The sequence below is a fragment of the Erythrolamprus reginae genome, chromosome 2, assembly GCF_031021105.1.
Source record: "Erythrolamprus reginae isolate rEryReg1 chromosome 2, rEryReg1.hap1, whole genome shotgun sequence".
NCBI lineage: Eukaryota > Metazoa > Chordata > Lepidosauria > Squamata > Dipsadidae > Erythrolamprus > Erythrolamprus reginae.
This window is the reverse complement of record NC_091951.1, coordinates 39,047,528-39,067,140: the sequence shown is the minus strand read 5'-3', so window position 1 is coordinate 39,067,140 and position 19,613 is coordinate 39,047,528. Positions and strand designations below refer to the sequence as shown.

Here is a 19,613-nt window from a genome sequence, read left to right as displayed (position 1 = left end):
TTCTCACTGTCAGGAATTTTCTCCTTATTTCTAGGTTGGTTCTCTCCTTGATTAGTTTCCACCAATGTCCCTTTTTTTCTCCATAGGAATCCCACTGGGTCAGCAGCCACCAAGGATGAGTGGCCACTCTATAATGCCACAGAGCAGAATTTCTTCCTTCTTCATATTGAGCCATTCAAGGAAAGGGTGATAGAGCACTGTGGTTTTTTAAAGAGACTTTTTTCAAAGTCTGAAGAGACAGGTAAGTTCAGCTATTAGTTCTGTCCTTGGAAGGGAGTAGTGCTTGATGAAAAAGATATTTTTAAAAATGATTTATATATCAAATAGAGAGATCACCCATCTCACTCCAAGAGCAATCTCTAAAAATTGGTTTTATTGCCACTCTTTGCCTACTCATTTGACATTACACTGGTCAAGTTTGTTATGCGAGTCATAAATTTTGTAGAGCGAGCATATTTCATGACATCCCAAGAGTTAGGTCTCCAGTAATGTCCTCTATGTAAACTTTAATTGTTCACATAAAGATAAGAACAACAACAACAATAATGAATCCCAAAACATCTGGATCACCATTTGACCATCATTGTCATTAACAAAATCCCTTTCAGTCAACTGCAAAAAGCAGCTTTATTTAGAATAGCTTACATTCTGCAATGAGAACTTTAATACCATGAAAAAATATCTCCCCATTCCAGCTTTTTGGGAATGAGAGAGCAGATGGACAAAAAAATGTCAAATCTAGTATAAATATCTGGCTGATGTTGTGACGAACAATAATGTGTGTGTGTGTTGTGTGTATGAAGGTCTTGGCACATTCGGGTTTCTTCCTATATAAGTTTCAGAGATTTCTGGTGACGTTTCGACGAAGTCTTACTCGTCATCTTCAGGCTGGTGCTTTTGATTTTGTGAACCCTAGCACAAAGCCGAAAGCACCCGCCCGAAGATAACAAGTGGGACCCCGTCGAAATGTCGGCAGGAATCTTTGAAACTTACACGGGAAGAAACCCGAATATGCCAAGACCTTCATATCAAAAGCACTATTGGGGTTATTATCAGGGGATGTCTTATTTTGGAGAAAGCAAGGTCTTATGCCATGAATCATGGAATCCTCAGAATCCTACTTCTAGATTCAGATTCTTTAGTGATAAGATATGCACCTTATCTTGATATTTCATTTTTCTTTGTTCTGCAAATAAGTCCGAAGATGATTCTGTTTAATTGGCTTAGGAAGAAGACAGGAGGTAGGAATCCAGTGCTTGGTAAAAATAATAAAGTTGAGATACATATAATAAACAAAACTGAATAAAACTCTCTTATTCTACCTTACTACAGAGAAGAGCATTCCTGGAACCTCTGCTTTCTCTGTGTATTGAACTGGCCCTACTATGAAGGGCTGCCACTTAGGTTGAACCTTTTTGGAAATGGCATCCATATCTCAAAGGCACAATTTGAATACTTAGCTACAGTTTTGTTTCCATCAGAATAGCGGTTCTGTGTTTATTTCTCTCAGGAATCAATGAAGACTTCTATTTAAAGCCTGGGGAAATGATGACAAGCTGTAGCAAAGAACCTGCCAGAAGCACCCATTGTCCTTTCAGAGACTGATGGTAGGATCTTGGAAGACAAATGAGGAGACAACTAAAACCCGCATCACTTTTGCTGTTAAAATATTACATTGCTAAGAGTAATTTGTTAGAACTTGATTTGAGGCAGGCTTCCTCAAAAAGAACCTCTTAATAAATACTGTTTCAATTATTAGGATAAAAATCCTTTTATTTTCACAACAACATAGAACTTGATGTAATATGGAAAAATAAATAAAGGAAAATTAATAAAGCAAATTTTGCGATAATCTAATGACTCACATATCTTTTCATAGGGGTGAGCTCCTTAAATCTAACAAATATTCTAGGTATTGTAATCAAAATTATTTTAATATATCCTGGTATGGAGAAACCAGTTTAGGCAGGATGCTTAAATTAGGACATGATCCATTTAATCAGAATCCTATTATCTATTTTCATATCTTGTTATGATTATAGCTTTTTTGCTTTAACTAATGATTGATATTAATTGTTTTATTTAGTATCCCAGTATGAGTTGTTGATTGCTTCTTTAGTATTTTATCACTAAAATTATTTTAATATATCCTGATATGGAAAAAACAGTTTGATTTATGTTAATTGCTTATTTAGTATCTTATGAATATCACTAAGTGTTATGATTTCTGATCAATGTATCTTATAGTGATTAGGATCATGATTTATAGCTTGTTGCTTGTATGTATACTGAGAACTTATGCACCAGAGACAAATTTCTAGTGTGTCATGCTTGGCCAATGTTCTTTTCTGTTCTTTCCTAGTCTTATTTTTTGTGCTCTAAAAATATCAGTAAATGTTCTGCCGGCTCTTGGCACGAGCCTCTAATTAAATGCAAAAGTAGCCAAAACAGACACACATATAATACTTTCTTTATCCAGAGAAAAAATAGAAGTAAAACCCTCTTTTTGTAGTCAAAGGGCTCACTTGTAAAACAGACATGAAGGCAGTGAAATAATCAAACAAAAAACCCCTCAAAAACAAACTCACAGCTCATAGTACAGGAATCCAATGTAAAACTATCTCCAGGCACTTACCTGGTGCAACTCTGTGATCATCTGCTGGCAATCACCGAAACGTTTCATTACCTCTAAATGTTTCCAAACTTGTCCATTTCTAAATGGTACCATGTGGAAGAGAAGATGCAATTCCCTTAATTTAACTCAATAAAACTTTTTTTTGTCAATTTGCTTCAACATTTAATTATGTGAATTAATAAATTGATGAACTCTTGATTTAGCTCTTGCCTTGCTGTCTTATTGGACTAATATAAAGTGACCAGATTTTAAGATTGGGGAAGAGGGACACCAATTTTATTTGTGAGGGGGGCAATTTGAGAATAAGTATGGAATATTGACTTCTTTGCATTTCATATGGTTCTAGGGTAAGGTGACCAGATGTCCCGTTTGTAAAAAAAATCGGGACTTTTTAAAAATGCCGCGGGTCACGGCATAAATTGTTCAAAAGTGGGACTGTCCCGCTAAAAGTGGGACATCTGGTCACCTTATTCTAGGGCCCCTGTTATGATAAATACATTTTTTGATGGCTGATTAGTCTTATTAAATTTAGCAGAGTCTCTTATTTCTAGCAGAATGTGTGCACTTCTATGTATATCTGTTAAATTCTCCAAAATACTAACTATAGTTGAATTATTATATTCAACTAAGTTTTGTTAATATTATTTTTCTTTCTTTTAATACTGCCACCTATCACTGCTTCTCTGTACTGCAGCAAACCACTGACTGCTCATTTGAGGCCTGCTTTCTTGTCAGCAACTTTTACCTCAGAATCTTCTGTTTCAAGTAAGATTCTCAGTACTTTAAATTATTTTATTTTCTTTTTTCTCTTTGATTACTGTTTTTCTTATATTTCATTCTTTACTTTACTTTAAAATTATTGGCATGCTTTCTTTGAATGAAGTAAATAGAAAGTTTGACAGAGTGTGAAATAAAACAATTTGTGGGAGAGCAAGTAAAGAGAGTAGGCCCAGAAAGGAAATTTGTGAGGTCTCAGAAAGTAAAGAATTAAATATAAGAAATCCACAGTTTCTTATATAAGAAGTCCACACTTAATTTGATATATTACTGACTGCTCGTTTGAGGCCTGCTTTCTTGTCAGCAACTTTTACCTCAGAATCTTCTGTTTCAAGTAAGATTCTCAGTACTTTAAATTATTTTATTTTCTTTTTTCTCTTTGATTACTGTTTTTCTTATATTTCATTCTTTACTTTACTTTAAAATTATTGGCATGCTTTCTTTGAATGAAGTAAATAGAAAGTTTGACAGAGTGTGAAATAAAACAATTTGTGGGAGAGCAAGTAAAGAGAGTAGGCCCAGAAAGGAAATTTGTGAGGTCTCAGAAAGTAAAGAATTAAATATAAGAAATCCACAGTTTCTTATATAAGAAGTCCACACTTAATTTGATATATTAAAGACTGCTCGTTTGAGGCCTGCTTTCTTGTCAGCAACTTTTACCTCAGAATCTTCTGTTTCAAGTAAGATTCTCAATACTTTAAATTCTTTTCTTTTCTTTTTTCTCTCCGATTACTGTTTTTCTTATATTTCATTCTTTACTTTCTGAGACCTCACAAATTTCCTTTCTGGGCCTACTCTCTTTACTTGCTCTCCCACAAATTGTTTTATTTCACTCTCTGTTTATTTCATTCAAAGAAAGCATGCCAATAATTTTATAGTCCACAGTTAATTTGATATATTAAATTAATTTTAACATTAATTTTATTTTAATATTAAAGTTTGTAACATTTATTTTCTAACTAAAACAATATTATTTATAAATTGAATATTTATAGAAACATAGAAACATCCAGCCTCCATTTTGTTTCCAGTGCCTTTCTTCCGGCTCTAAAAAGCTCAGGTTTTTAGATTTCTAAAACATAGAAACATAGAAGACGACGGCAGAAAAAGATCTCATGATCCATCTAGTCTGCCCTTATACTATTTTCTGTATTTTATCTTAGGATGGATATATGTTTATCCCAGGCATGTTTAAATTCAGTTACTGTGGATTTACCAACCACGTCTGCTGGAAGTTTGTTCCAAGGATCTACTACTCTTTCAGTAAAATAATATTTTCTCATGTTGCTTTTGATCCTTCCCCCAACTAACTTCAGACTGTGTCCCCTTGTTCTTGTGTTCACTTTCCTATTAAAAACATTTCCCTCCTGAACCTTATTTAACCCTTTGACATATTTAAATGTTTCGATCATGTCCCCCCTTTTCCTTCTGTCCTCCAGACTAAACAGATTGAGTTCATTAAGTCTTTCCTGATACGTTTTATGCTTAAGACCTTCCACCATTCTTGTAGCCTGTATTTGGACCCGTTCAATTTTGTCAATATCTTTTTGTAGGTGAGGTCTCCAGAACTGAATACAGTATTCCAAATGTGGTCTCAGCAGCGCTCTATATAGTGGGATCACAATCTCCCTCTTCCTGCTTGTTATACCTCTAGCTATGCAGCCAAGCATCCTACTTGCTTTCCCTACCGCCCGACCACACTGCTCACCCATTTTGAGACTGTCAGAAATCACTACCCCTAATAAGAACTTCCTCCTCCTGCCTGCACACAGGTAAGCATTCGCACTAGCCTACCCTCCCTACTCGCTGGACCAGCATCTCCTGAAGGTTGTGGGGATGGGGCAAGAGGGCAATCTTCGCAGCGTGGTTAGAAGATTCCCATCCCTGGCCTTCATTTCCTGAAGGCTGTGGAGATTGGGTGAGGAGAGGGCGACCTTTGCACGGTAGTTAGAAGCTTCCCTACCCCAGGCAGCATCTCCCGAAGGCTGCAGGGATGGTGGAGAGAGGGCAACCTTCGTATGGTGGTTAGAAACTTCCGGCACCCCTGGCCAGTGTCTCCCGAAGACTGTGGGGATGGGAGAGAGGGCAGCCTGGCAACCTTCGCACAGTTGAAGCTTTTGAGGCTGGTGGCCCCCTCCCGTCCCCAGCCAGCACCCCCTGGAGCATCCTGCCTGCTGCCACCACCCTCTTCTGCGTTATGAAGGGTTGGGCTTGGTACAGTGGCCAGGCCACGTGGATCTTTGCTGGGTTGGCCCTGTAGTAGCAGCATGGTCCGATTGATTTTTCAACCATGAAGTTTTTCCAACAAATCTTTACTTTTAAGAACATTGCTAGCAATAAGATAGAATTATTATATTGTCCCTCAATATGAACTAGAATCTGGATGTGTACCTGATTAAGATTAGAAAGAAAGAAAAGAACTGAGATGTTGAATTGGCAAAACCAGCTGTGTGACTGCTCGTGTGGCTGCAGTTTGCACAACCTGTAGTCCCAACAAGCCCACCTGAACCCTGAACCCCCTAGGTCCAACTTCACAAAGAGAAACTCACAACCCGCTATCTCAGGAGCAGAGAGCCTGTGTAGGCTGAAGGTCTTGGTTATGATAGCCACTCCTCCCCCACTTCCATGGGGTCATGGCTGGTGCCACACCTGAAACCCAGCTGGGCACATTTCAGAGAGAGGAACTCCTCCCTCTGGGCCCAGCCAGGTCTCAGTTATGCCAGGTCGGCCTTCTCGCCCAGGACTAAATCCTGGATGAGGAGAGCTTTGTTCACAACCGACCTGCCACTGAGCAACAACAGCCTGAGCCCAGGGTCTGGATTTCGCCTATCACCAGTACCCCGGGTTGAGCTCATGAGGCTGGAAGAAGGGATCACTTTCAAGCAGTGAGCTCTTGTTTCCCAAGAACGGCCTACCTCATGGCCCCCGCCATATCTGCCTCTCCTCGATAGCTCTTAGTGCAACTTTAAAATATATGGGATTGGATGAACCAAGCTGGGGAATTCTGGGAGTTGAAGTCCATATATCTTAAGATACATGTGAACATAAAACCCCCCCACTAATAAACATTTTTAAAACATCCAGAAAAACAGATGTATCTATGCTCCATGGCCCTAATCAAATGAGCCTCCAAAATGACATACAGTTTTCCATTTCTAACTTCAGAAACTTACAGTTCCCTGTAATTTTTCATGCACAATATAATACTTCATTACTATGAACTGCACATTATGCGATACAGGTAGCCCTCAATTTATGATCACAACTGAGCCTGAAAGTTATGTTGCTAAGTGAGAAATCTTTAAAGTGACTTTTATTTTATATTACGACTTTCCTCATCACGTTTATTATGTGAATCACTGCAGTTCTTAAATTAATAACATCGTTGTTAAATGAATCTAGTTTCCCCATTGAATTTGCTTGTCAGAAGGTCGCAAAAGATGATCACATCGTCCTGGGACATTGCGACCGTCATAAATGTGAGTCAGCTGTCAAGCACTTGAACATAAACATTAAGTGCTGGCATCTGCTGTGGGCTGTTAAGAAAGACTGGGGCTGCTTTTTGTCTTTAAGAGCGTCTTTGTAAGGTCTGGCCTGTCCCCCTTATTCAAGAAAGTAAAGACTCTTGAAACTTGGCATTTCAAAAGGACCCTTTTATTGAACAGGGTGATAGCAGGATGAAATAAAAGCAAGCTTTGAGATCTTTTAGGCCAGTGACGGCGAGTCTTTTTTCCCCTCGGGTGCCAAAAGAGCATGAGCACGCATTATTGCACATGCACCAGTGCCCATGCCCATCATTCAATGCCTGGGGAGGGCGAAAACAGCTTCTCCCGCCCCCAGAGGCCCTCTGGAGGTCAGAAACACCCCGTCTCCCAACTTCTGGTGGGCCCAGTAGGCTCGTGTTTCATCCTCCCCAGACTCCAAAGGCTTCCCTGGGGCCAAGGGAAGGTAAAAATGCCCTCCCCCATCTCCCGGAGGCTCTCTGGAAGCTAAAAACGTCCTCCCAGAGCCTCTGTGAGAGCCAAAAATCAACTGGTCAGCAGAGACATGCACGTTGGAGCTGAGCTAGGGCAACGGCTCGTATGCCAGTAGATATGGCTCCACGTGCCACCTGTGGCGCCCATGCCATAGGTTCGCCTTCACTGCTTTAGGCAATACATGTAGAATAAAAGCAATTAGGAAGCCCTCCCAACAGTCAGATGTGGATTCAGTCAATCTGCTGGCGTGAAGATACTATTGTACTGGCCACTCTGAGAATGCGATAAGGGAAGTTTCCCAAGGTCATCTTCTACTGGCTTTCAGGTGATATAACCCACATGGCCCTCCATCCCCTTACATCCCCCAAAATATGTGAAAAACCCAGGGCATCTAGACACCAGACACAAGGGTTATAAATCAATAGCATGCATGATATAAGGTACATGGAAGAAAGCTATTCCCCTGAAGAATGGCAGATTCATGGATCTGTCAATATTTCTCCATTTCTCCTTTAGAAAAATACAATATTCTGCCTTCTTTAACATTCCCCAAAATATCTCATTCTTCTAAGGGGTGGGGTGGGGGCCTTCCCAAAATACAATAATAAAATAGTCAATAAAATAAAATCAAGTATAATTATTATGGCCTTTGACCAGCATTTACAATAATACAGTACAGTAAAAATGTTCCATAAAGTGTTATGGCAGAGAAGGCCCTCTCCTGGGACACGCTAAGGCAGACATGTCAGTCACGCACCCTAGTGCCTGGATCTGACCTGTGATATGCCCAGAGTTGTCCCATGGAGCTGTACTGGAGATGGTGAGGGACCAGCTCCTGCCATCCTGGCCCTGGAGCCCTCCGTCCACACCCACCCACTTGGCCGCGGTGACCAGGCCACACCCGCCCTGTGCTCTAATCCTTCTTTTTAATAGACTATCCACTACACATACTTAGCTCCCACAATTGTTCATGATACCTGCTGAGTGCAGTTGGTCAGCCATTTGCAAATCTATCTGGAGGTGATGCTGCCTGTCCAACCTTTTTAGAGTCATCCAATTTAGGGTCACTTCAGGTTTCTGTAATTTGCTTTTGGTTTCTTTAATTGCTTTCAAATATGGACAGATGTTGTAATGGCTCTGTCAGCGAACCAACTATCATCTGAGAAATAAATCACAATCTACTGCTGTTTATTATCAAAGCCATATTTCGATTCGTTGCAGTCAATACCAGTACTAAAACACCCTCCCTTAGCATCCAGGTTAAAGTTCATTATCACAACCCCACACCCAGGGGTGGGCAGCAGGAAGGACGGGGTGGAATGCAGTTCCACTGGCAGAAATGAAGTTATGTGCCCAGCTCCAGCTGACTATCCCCCACTCCCATCCTTTTCCTTCTCCTCGGAAAGCAGCAGGGCGACCAGCACCGGCAGGAGTTACAGGGGGCCCATTTCCTCCCCGCTCTAATCGGCACCCATTCACCGGGGCTGAGGGGCGACCCAGGAAGGAGAGCATGGGAAACGCAAAGCAAATTGTCCCCCTAGTGAGCGACACTGGTGAGGTTGTAAGTCGAGGACTTAACAGTTCACTTGAATGATGATGATCGTTCAAGCCACTCCCACCTGGTCACTTGGCTAGCAAGCCACTCCTACCCAGTCACATGACCATCAAGCCACACCCACAAAATAAGCCACACCCACAGTGTGGCAGTAAAAGTTTTGGCTGCCCATTATTGCCCACACCCACAAGTGCAGTCATGTGGACCAATCCAGGGAAGGGAGTGTTGGCTTATTTCACCTGTTCAGTCACCTTAGACTTTGCACAAGGAATGTGCGATGGTTTCCAATCTCTCTCTCTCTCTTACACTCCTCCCATACTCCTATCGCTGCTACTGTGTCAGGTGGCCTGACAGGCTCTTTTCAAGGCTGCCTACCAGAGATAGTGGCTGCGCTTTGCTCTAGAGTCCTCTCACCCCATTTGAAAGAAGTTCTCTCTTTTTCCATGTCTTTGATATTGGAGCCTTTTGTCAACACTTGCAGCTTCCTCCCCCTTTATATACAGAATCCAATTGGTCAATGGACCTTCTGGGATTATATAAAGTTGCTCTTTTGTTGATCATTTGTGTGTGTGAGAGCAGGATACAGCATGGTGATCTCTCTCAAGCTGCTTTCTTCTTTCGAATAACGAATAGTCCTGTTAAATCGGACAAGTGAGTAAGTCTGCAGGATTGTTGAATAACAGTTTTTTTCAGAGAATTAGATGATTTTTAGGAAAGGTACTAGAATTTCTTGTTTTTCTTCTGGGTGGTTAATACTATTTAGGTTAGTTAGTTGTATTCCAGGCTAAACATACATAAAGAGACAACAATTTCTTCAACCTTGATATGCTTGCTAGAGTTTGAGACACAGAGAACATGGTTGGAAAAGAAAAGCAGGGAAGAGAAAGCCCATACTGGACTTCCATTTCTTCTAGGTTCAGATATGTGCTTTTCACCATCTTTACCTAGCAATAAGACCCATTAAAAATCAGTGGGATATTCTTCTAGGTAGATACTGATAGAATTGCATTTCTTAAAGCACCTGTGCAATTGTACTGGATACATCATGGGTGGCATTATTTCTACTTTACTTTGCTCTAATATTACTGGATGTACAGCTGATGATTTGTTCAGTTTGGAACCTTTGGAACTTTTGGAACTGAGTCTTTCTCCTCCATATCTGCTTACTAGGCCCACCAGAAGTTGGGAAACAGGCTGTTTGAAGCCTCCAGAGGGGCTCTGGGGGGAGGAAGCTGTTTTCACCCTCCCCGGGCATTGAATTATGGGTGTGGGCACTCGCACATGTGCAATAGCACACGCACACACACTCTTTCAGCACCTGAGGAAAAAAAGATTTGTCATCATTGACCTAGGTCCACCCACAACATTATTATTATTATTATTATTATTATTATTATTATTATTATTATTATTATTTATTAGATTTGTATGCCGCCCCTCTCCGTAGACTCAGGGTGGCTTACAGCAATGATAAAAACAATATATAATGACAAATCTAATAGTTAGAATCTAAAATAATAATAATACATTTGAAAAGTCTAAAAAACAAGAAACCCCAATATATAAAAAACATACATACAGTCATATCATACATAGAAAACTACATAGGCAGGGGGAGATATTTCAGTTCCTCCACGCTTGAGGACAGAGGTGGGTTTTAAGGAGGGTGGGGGCAGTTCTAATATATGGAGGGAGCTGATTCCAGAGGGTCGGAGCCACCACAGAGAAGGCTCTTCCTCTGGGTCCCGCCAAACGACATTGTTTAGTTGACGGGAGCCGGAGGAGACCAACTCTGTGGGACCTAACCAGTCACTGGGATTCATGCGGCAGAAGGCAGTCTCGCAGATATCCTGGTCCGGTACCATGAAGGACTTTATAGGTAATAACCAACACTTTGAATTGTGACCGGAAACTGATCGGCAACCAGTGCAAACTCCGGAGTGTTGGAGTAACATGGGCGTATTTGGGAAAGCCCGTGATTGTTCTTGCAGCTGCATTCTGCACGATCTGAAGTTTCTGAACACTCTTCAAAGGTAGCCCCATGCAGTGTTCCCTCTAATTTTTTTGGGGGGTGGGCGGAAAAGTATAGTGTCTGAGCGGCAGTCCCTTCGGGACTGGGCGGCACAAAAATAATAAATAAATAAACAAACAAACAAACACACACACAAACCAACCAACCAACAAATAAATAAATAAAAAACCCACCCTGTTTTGCCTCAGAGAATTTAAAAATAAAATACTGTACTGTGTGTCTATAACAGTGAGCTCATAATAGGGCAACTCTATCAATATCAAAATGCCACTTAAATAGTTGAGCTAGTTTCAAACTAGATTTTGATTTCCTTACTCCCATTCTTTCTCTTTCTCTTTTCCTTCCTCTCTTTTTTCTATCTGTTTCTCTCTCTTCCTTGCTTCCTCTCTCTCTCCTTCCCTCTCACTCTTTCCCTCTCGGCTTCTGGGCAGGTTTGAAAAACTCTGAGTTGATGATGATTTTTAAGTGAGCCATGGCTCACTGCTCAGCGTAGAGGGAACTATGGCCCCATGTAGAGAGTGTTTGCACAATAGCTCGCACAGCTGCATTCTGGACCAACTGTAGTCTCTGAATGCTCTTCAGGAGTAGCCCCATGTAGAGTGCATTGCAATAGCCTAACTGTGAGGTGATAAGCGCATGAGTGACCATGAGAAAAGTCTCCTGATCGCAGTTGGTGCACTAGGCGAACCTATGCAAAGGTCCCCCTAGCCACAATTGATGGATGGTGGTCTAATCTCAGCTGTCGATGAAGACAGCCAATTTGGCTGTCTAGGAAGACAGCCAAATTGTGAAGTTATAAGTTGTCTACAAAGTCGTATCCACCTAGCTTGTATTTTGTGTTTCGGGGTTTTTTTTTGCCAATATGTAAGACAGAACATACGTTGGTTGAGATTTGGAGTTTGTTTGTTTGTTCTTTGGACTTTTATGCCACCCTTCTTCATAGACTCAGGGCGGCTCACAACAAGATAAATACAGAAACACTGGCACTTTAAAAAAATCATCCACATCCATCCTATCATAATATACCTTCACATCATTGGCTGGAGTAATATGTTAACACTTTGCCTAGTGGCAAAGGTGAGTTTTTAAAACCTTTCCAAAGGCCAAGAGTATGGGGGCAGTATGAATCTCTGGAGGGAGTTGATTCCAAAGGGCCGGAGCCACCACAAAGGAGGCTCTTCTCCTAGGCCCTGCTAGACAGCATTGCCTGGCGGACGGGACCTGGAGAAGGCCAACTCAGTGGCACCTGACTGGCCGCTGGGATATATGAGGCAGAAGATGGTCCCATAGGTAATCTGGTCCCAAGCCATGTAGGGCTTTATAGGTCACAAGCAACATTCTAAATTGCTATTGGAGACCAATCTGTAGCCAGTGCCGCTCACATAGTGATGATGAAACTCGGGGATGTCTTGGAAAGCCCATGACGGCTTGTGTGGCTGCATTTTGCAGTACCTGCACTCTCTGGATATTCTCTTAAAGGTAGCCCCATGTAGAGGGCATTGCAGTCATCGAACCTCGAGGTTGCCAATTGTTTGACCATTCTGGCAGATAGTCAAGGTCTTTCTGTAGGGTAGCAGCATTGTTATTTATTTTAGTTATATCTTAACCACAATTCACAAGATAGGGCTTAGTATACCAAGTTCCAGAATAGGATTCCGGAATAAGTTAGAAAATTAGAACACAGAAAATATATAACAACACTGTTATCAGTGAACCAAATAGCATATGAGAAATAAATGAATTTCCACTTCTGTGCATTCACACACATTTCGAATTATTAACAAAGCCATTCTGGATTCACCTCCGATGATTCCAACCTTGGAATCCCCATCCAGGTTAAAGTTCATTTCACATCCCCACATCTACAAGTGCAATCATGTGGACCAATCCGGTGCAGGGATTAACCTTGGACCCTGCGTAAAGGAATGTGTGGTGGTATAAATCTCTCTCTCTCTCACCCCTTTCATTTCTCTAGTGCTGCTAACTGTTGTCAGGCTTTATCAGTAATGAATTTGGGTCTGACCACTGTATTAGAAACCCTGGTGAAAGTCTACTAGTTAAACTGTCCATTCACTGAGCAAGGGGATCAGTAACCAAGAGTTCTAAGCAGTTCTTCTAGAATGTTTTCCATACATCATGAAGAAGGGTAAAGTTGACTAAGCCCTTCCCTGCTCACCACTGGTGTCCTCAGCAAAAAACTAGCCCTACAACCATAATAAAGTAATCATGAATTGGCATAAGGTGGGCTGATACAGTAGTGGAATAATCTCATATTGGTTGTAACTTTTTCCAGGTCCACCGAATTGTCCTACTGTTGCAATGCCTTGTCTACTATGCCCTTCTCTCTTGTGCTGCCTCCTCCTCCTCTTCCCATTAGCTTCTGGTTCTGGTTCCAATGGGGACACAATGGTCATAACCAGCAGTGGCCCTATTAAGGGCAAGCAGTTCCTTTCTGGCCTTGGGTCTGTGACAGCATATCTAGGCGTTCCTTATGCTGAGCCTCCCCTGGAGAAGTTGCGTTTCCAGAAGCCTCTCCCACATCAGCCATGGAATCAAACATTGGAAGCCACCAGCTTTGGTGATTCCTGTCCTCAATTTATTTTCCAGGATGACCCCGAAGCAGAGTTATGGTCTTATAAAACACCACTGTCAGAAGATTGCCTTTCCCTCAACATCTGGGTGCCACACCCACAACCTTCTTCATCAGTCCCTGTTCTGGTCTGGATACATGGAGGGGCATATTTAATGGGCACGTCTTCAGTGGACATGTTCAATGGCACACATTTGGCTGCCACTGAGAACGTCATTGTGGTCACCATCAATTATCGCTTGGGAGCCCTGGGCTTTCTGTACTTGCCACCAGCTGCTCCAGGGAACCTAGGCTTATGGGACCAACAGCTGGCCCTGGAGTGGATAAAAGAGAATGCAATTGTCTTTGGGGGAGATCCTTCTCGGGTGACTGTTTTGGGCCACAGTGCTGGAGCAGCTTCTGTGAATTTCCATCTTCTTGCACCGAAAAGCCAGGACCTTTTTGCCCAAGCGGTGATCCAGGGTGGAACAGCCAATGCCTACTGGGCTTGGAGGACTCCTGAGGAAGCCAAACGGTTAGCTCTGGAATTTGTTCATCTGCTAGGTTGCTCCAAGGACAATAACATCAGCATAGTGCATTGTCTGCAAACAAAAAATGTTTCTGAACTTATTCAGCATGAAATAGCTATGTCCTTTAAAAGCTTCCTTGCAGATTTTCCCTTCAGGCCAACCGTAGATGGCGAGTTTTTGCTTGGTGATCCAGAAAAGCTCATGGAGGAGGGGCAAATTCAGGTCAAACCAGTCCTCATAGGTGCAACCTCTGATGAAGCAGCTACATATGTCCATACTGTTTTCCCTAACATCACCAACAATCTCATCAATCAGGAGCAGCTTCTGAAAGGGATACGGCTGTTGGTGCCCAACGCAACTGAAGATTTTATTCGGACTATTGCCATGAAGTACAGTGAAGGACAACATGGCCGAGCACAATACCGCTCTGCTATGTCCAACTTCTATACAGATCGGATCTTTTCATGCCCATTGATGGAAGCTGCAGGAAATATCAGGAAAACTGGGAGTCCTGTATATGCCTATTTATTCGCACATCGCCCTTCATGGTCAATTTGGCCTGAATGGATTGGGGCATCTCACAGTGCTGAGGTTCCTTTTGTTTTTGGAAGCTTTGAATCAGTGAACCTTATAAATCAAACATACACAGAGGCTGAAGCCAGGCTGAGCCGTAAGATGATGCACTACTGGGCAGAGTTTGCCAGAACTGGGTAAGAGGTTCATTTTATTTCTTTAAATTTGTATTGCAGCCCCCCATTCAACCAATGCACTTTATATCTAAAGTAATGCAGCCCTAAATAACGATATTAACATAGAATGTTGCTTGTTTTCAATCCAGAGAAGGCGCTTACTTGAGGCCGCATAATTGCAACCCCGTGCAAGCAGGGGTGACGTTCAAATTTCCACCCTGCTGGTTCTGTGGGCGTGGCTTAGTGGGGGGGGTCATGTGACTGAGTGGGCATGGCCAACTTGATGTCACTCACTGCAAGATAGGGTGGCACCAAGGCATGCCCACAGAACCAACAGAAAAGTTTGGCCAAGTGTTGAACCTGGCTGCCTCTTGTCTCCTTCTCATGTTTGCTCTGGGTGTATGAGCCCAAGGAGACATGGAGTGGCTGCGAGGGGAAGGGAGGGGAGGGGCCAGTCCAGCAAAAGACTGCCATCTTCGACGCTACTGGAGTGCCCTATGAAGCCGTACTTGGGCACGGGCATGTCCGCTGGTGTGTGTGTGCCTGGTTGCATAAGATTTGGCTTCTGCACACGCACAGCAAGCAAAATCTCATGTGCGGATGCGTGCCAAGCAAGATTTTGGTGATTTTTGCAAATATGTTTGCTTTCACGCATGCGCAGAAGCAAAACGTTGGTGAAAATCGCCAAAATCTCATTTGTGTGAACGTCTTCACACAAGTTTTTGCTTGCTGTGCATGCGCAGAAGCTAAATCTCATGCAGGCATGCATGGGCACGCATTGGGCATGCACAGCAAGATTTTGCTTGCTGTGCATGCGCAGAAGCTAAATCTCATGCTGGCATGCATGGGCACGCATTGCATGAGCATCCCAAAAATCGCTACCAGAACGTAGCACCTTATGGTTCCAGTAGCAGGCCATCAGCAGGCCAGTCAGTGGTGCGATTTACCGGTTCTCTGAACTGCACTTAATCGTCGCCACTGATTCTATGGAACCTATCTGAACCTGCTGAAAATCACCCCTGCTCTAGTCAATTCTGGAGAAGAGGCTGTCCAATCTCTTCCTAAAAACCTCCAGCGAGGAAGCACTCACAGCTTCTGAAGGAAAGCTGTTCCACTGATCAATTGTTCTCACTGTCAGGAATTTTCTCCTTATTTGTAGGTTGGTTCTCTCCTTGATTAGTTTCCACCAATGTCCCTTTCTTTCTCCATAGGAATCTCACTGGGTCAGCAGCCACCAAGGATGAGTGGCCACTCTATAATGCCACAGAGCAGAATTTCTTCCTTCTTAATATTGAGCCATTCAAGGAAAGGGTGATAGAGCACTGTGGTTTTTTAAAGAGACTTTTTTCAAAGTCTGAAGAGACAGGTAAGTTCAGCTATTAGTTCTGTCCTTGGAAGGGAGTAGTGCTTGATGAAAAAGATATTTTTAAAAATGATTTATATATCAAATAGAGAGATCACCCATCTCACTCCAAGAGCAATCTCTAAAAATTGGTTTTATTGCCACTCTTTGCCTACTCATTTGACATTACACTGGTCAAGTTTGTTATGCGAGTGATAAATTTTGTAGAGCGAGTATATTTCATGACATCCCAAGAGTTAGGTCTCCAGTAATGTCCTCTATGTAAACTTTAATTGTTCACATAAAGATAAGAACAACAACAATAATGATGAATCCCAAAACATCTGGATCACCATTTGACCACCATTGTCATTAACAAAATCCCTTTCAGTCCACTGCAAAAAACAGCTTTATTTGGAATAGCTTACATTCTGCAATGATAACTTTAATACCATGAAAAAATATCTCCCCATTCCAGCTTTTTGGGAAGGACAGAGTAGATGGACAAAAAAATGTCAAAACTAGTATAAATATCTGGCTGATGTTGTGACGAACAATAATGTGTGTGTGTGTGTATGAAGGTCTTGGCACATTCGGGTTTCTTCCTATATAAGTTTCAGAGATTTCTGGCGACGTTTCGACGAAGTCTTACTCGTCATCTTCAGGCTGGTGCTTTTGATTTTGTGAACCCTAGCACAAAGCCGAAAGCACCCACCCGAAGATAACAAGTGGGACCCCCGTTGAAACGTTGCCAGGAATCTACACGGGAAGAAACCCGAATATGCCAAGACCTTCATATCAAAAGCACTATTGGGGTTATTATCAGGGGATGTCTTATTTTGGAGAAAACAAGGTATTATGCCATGAATCATGGAATCCTCAGAATCCTACTTCTAGATTCAGATTCTTTAGTGATAAGATATGCACCTTATATTGATATTTCATTTTTCTTTCTTCTGCAAATAAGTCCGAAGATGATTCTGTTTAATTGGCTTAGGAAGAAGACAGGAGGTAGGAATCCAGTGCTTGGTAAAAATAATAAAGGCGAGATACATATAATAAACAAAACTGAATAAAACTCTCTTATTCTACCTTACTGCAGAGAAGAGCATTCCTTGCACCTCTGCTTTCTCTGTGTATTGAACTGGCCCTACTATGAAGGGCTGCCACTTAGGTTGAACCTCTTTGGAAATAGCATCCATATCTCAAAGGCACAATTTGAATACTTAGCTACAGTTTTGTTTCCACCAGAATAGCGGTTCTGTGTTTATTTCTCTCAGGAATCAATCAAGACTTCTATTTAAAGCCTGGGGAAATGATGACAAGCTGCAGCAAAGAACCTTCCAGAAGCTTCCATTGTCCTTCCAGAGACTGATGGTGGGATCTTGGAAGACAAATGAGGAGACAACTAAAACCCGCATCACTTTTGCTGTTAAAATAATAAATTGCTAAGAGTAATTTGTTAGATCTTGATTTGAGGCAGACTTCCTCAAAAAGAAACTCTTAATAAATACTGTTTCAATTATTAGGATAAAAATCCTTTTATTTTCACAACAACATAAAAACTTGATGCAATATGGAAAAATAAATAAAGGAAAATTAATAAAGCAAATTTTGCTATAATCTAATGACTCACATATCTTTTCATGGGGGTGAGCTCCTTAAATCTAACAAATATTATAGGTATTGTAATCAAAATTATTTTAATATATCCTGATATGGAGTGTTGTGGTTCAGCCTGAGGCTGCTCAGGGACTGCCTGTGTCTCTGCTGGCTCCATGCCCGGAGGAGGATGACAGTGAAGAGGAGGGGGCTGAACAGTCGGACGGGGGAGAGGAAAATCAGGAATGGGATGAAGGAGAACAGCATGAGAGCCCGGGGGGGGGGGGGGGGGGGGCTCTCCCCAGCCAGTATTTTGGAGTCATTAGGTGATGAAGCTCAAGCCGTCATTGACATGCGACAGAGACGGTCAGATCAAAGAAAGGAGCAATTAAAGAAGTATTATCAGCACTGAAGTAGGAACAGCTGGGTTTGGGTGTGGTCCTCCTTAGTAGGGTTTAAAAGGCAGGCAAGCCCATGAAGCCATGTGGAGTGTTATCAGTTTGGAGTTGTGTTATCCTGTCTTGTTTCTCGGCGTCTCTGTTCCTGGCTTGTGGCCCAGCAGCTTTGGAAGACCCGTGGGAGGTGTAGGTCTGCTATCTACAGCCTCGGCTTGGCAGCAAGAATTCTGTATTGCTGCGTGGACTTTTGCCTTCATGGATATATCTGAAGATACAACATTTTCCTGTTTGTAAGGACATTTTCTGTTACCTGTGTCTTTCTTGAATTTTATAAAACTGCCTTTGCCTTTTACCAGTGTGTCTGACTTCTCTTTTTGGGTTGGTATTGGCTTCTGGAGTGACCCAGACAGAACATGGAGAAACCAGTTTAAGCAGAATGCTTAAATTAGGAAATGATCCATTTAATCAGAATCCTATTACCTATTTTCATATCTTGTTATGATTATCGCTTTTTTGCTTTTAGCTAATGATTGATATTAATTGTTTTATTTAGTATCCTAGTATGAGTTATGTTGATTGCTTCTTTAGTATTTTATCACTAAAATTATTTTAATATATCCTGATATGGAAAAACCAGTTTGATTTATGTTAATTGCGAGTCTGCGGAGAGGGGCGGCATACAAATCTGATTAAACTTAAACTTAAACTTAAACTTAAACTTAAACTTATTTAGTATCTTATGAATATCACTAAGTGTTATGATTTCTGATCAATGTATCTTATAGTGATTAGGATCATGATTTATAACTTGTTGCTTGTATGTATACTGAGAGCTTATGCACCAGAGACAAATTTCTAGTGTGTCATACTTGGCCAATGTTTTGTTCTGTTCTTTCCTAGTCTTATTCTTTGTGCTCTAAAAATATCAGTAAATGTTCTGCCGGCTCTTGGCACGAGCCTCTAATTAAATGAAAAAGTAGCCAAAACAGACACACATACAATACTTACTTTATCTAGAGAAAAAATAGAAGCCACCTGATCTGCCCTCCAAGTTCCTCCGCTGCTCTTTCAGACACCCCGCCTGGCTCAGAAGGCTAGCTGCGGGGGGGGGGGATGAAAGGATGATCCCCCCAGTTCCACTGCCCCATTACTCGTCTTCCTCTTTGGAGCGGGAAGAGCAGCCAGCAGAGGCCCAGACAGCCCTTAAGCTCCTCCCAGGTCACAGGGCTGCAGCACCGGGACAAGACTGGGCCCGTCCGGGGGCGAGTTGGGGGAAATGAGCGAGCAAAGACCCTGCACAACTGGCTGGAAGTAAACGCAGAGACCTCTGGCCATGCTGGTTTGGGCAGGGAGGGCAAGGCAGCAGTGGGGAGCCTGGAATCCCCTCCTTCCAGCCTCTTCCCAAGGGCGTTGGTTGGGAGGAAAAAAAGCAGGACATATTTTAAAGGGTGCGGGACAAATGATGAAAAGGCGTGACTGTCCCACTGAAAGCTGGACATCTAGTCAC

General features: G+C 42.1%; 2 protein-coding genes across 11 annotated transcripts in view; both read left to right on the top strand.

The window, feature by feature from the left end:
* Positions 1-19,613, top strand: part of LOC139160210 (cholinesterase-like) — a 116,195-nt gene that overhangs the window by 8,787 nt on the left and 87,795 nt on the right. For 2 of the 5 annotated variants that reach the window (XM_070737846.1, XM_070737850.1), the window contains exons 3-4: positions 87-241; positions 1,511-2,837. In XM_070737846.1, the coding sequence (XP_070593947.1) occupies positions 87-241; positions 1,511-1,605 (250 nt within the window). In that variant the 3' untranslated portion in view covers positions 1,606-2,837. Of the gene's footprint in view, positions 1-86; positions 242-1,332; positions 2,838-17,267; positions 17,288-19,613 lie in introns of those variants that run through there. The other 3 variants (XM_070737849.1, XM_070737848.1, XM_070737847.1) reach the window with 3 other exon arrangements.
* On the top strand, positions 3,323-17,729 carry LOC139160213 (acetylcholinesterase-like). Of its 6 annotated transcripts, none has more exons than XM_070737857.1 (5): positions 3,323-3,400; positions 4,966-5,184; positions 13,270-14,785; positions 15,976-16,130; positions 17,387-17,729. In XM_070737857.1, exons 3-5 carry the CDS (start codon positions 13,296-13,298, stop codon positions 17,479-17,481), a joined length of 1,740 nt encoding a protein of 579 aa, XP_070593958.1. In that variant the 5' UTR covers positions 3,323-3,400; positions 4,966-5,184; positions 13,270-13,295; the 3' UTR covers positions 17,482-17,729. The 6 variants fall into 6 exon arrangements, with proteins under 6 accessions (XP_070593958.1, XP_070593959.1, XP_070593955.1 ...); XM_070737858.1 differs by lacking the exon at positions 3,323-3,400 and adding an exon at positions 4,031-4,092 and having other exon boundaries at positions 13,584-14,785; XM_070737854.1 differs by lacking the exon at positions 3,323-3,400 and adding an exon at positions 4,031-4,092.

Coding starts and splice junctions, on each gene's coding strand:
- LOC139160213 (XM_070737857.1), top strand. CDS start 13,296: ATGCCTTGTCTACTATGCCCTTCTCTCTTGTGCTGCCTCCTCCTCCTC. Junction 14,786..15,975: donor GCAGAGTTTGCCAGAACTGG/GTAAGAGGTTCA, acceptor CTTTCTCCATAG/GAATCTCACTGGGTCAGCAG. Junction 16,131..17,386: donor TTCAAAGTCTGAAGAGACAG/GTAAGTTCAGCT, acceptor TATTTCTCTCAG/GAATCAATCAAGACTTCTAT.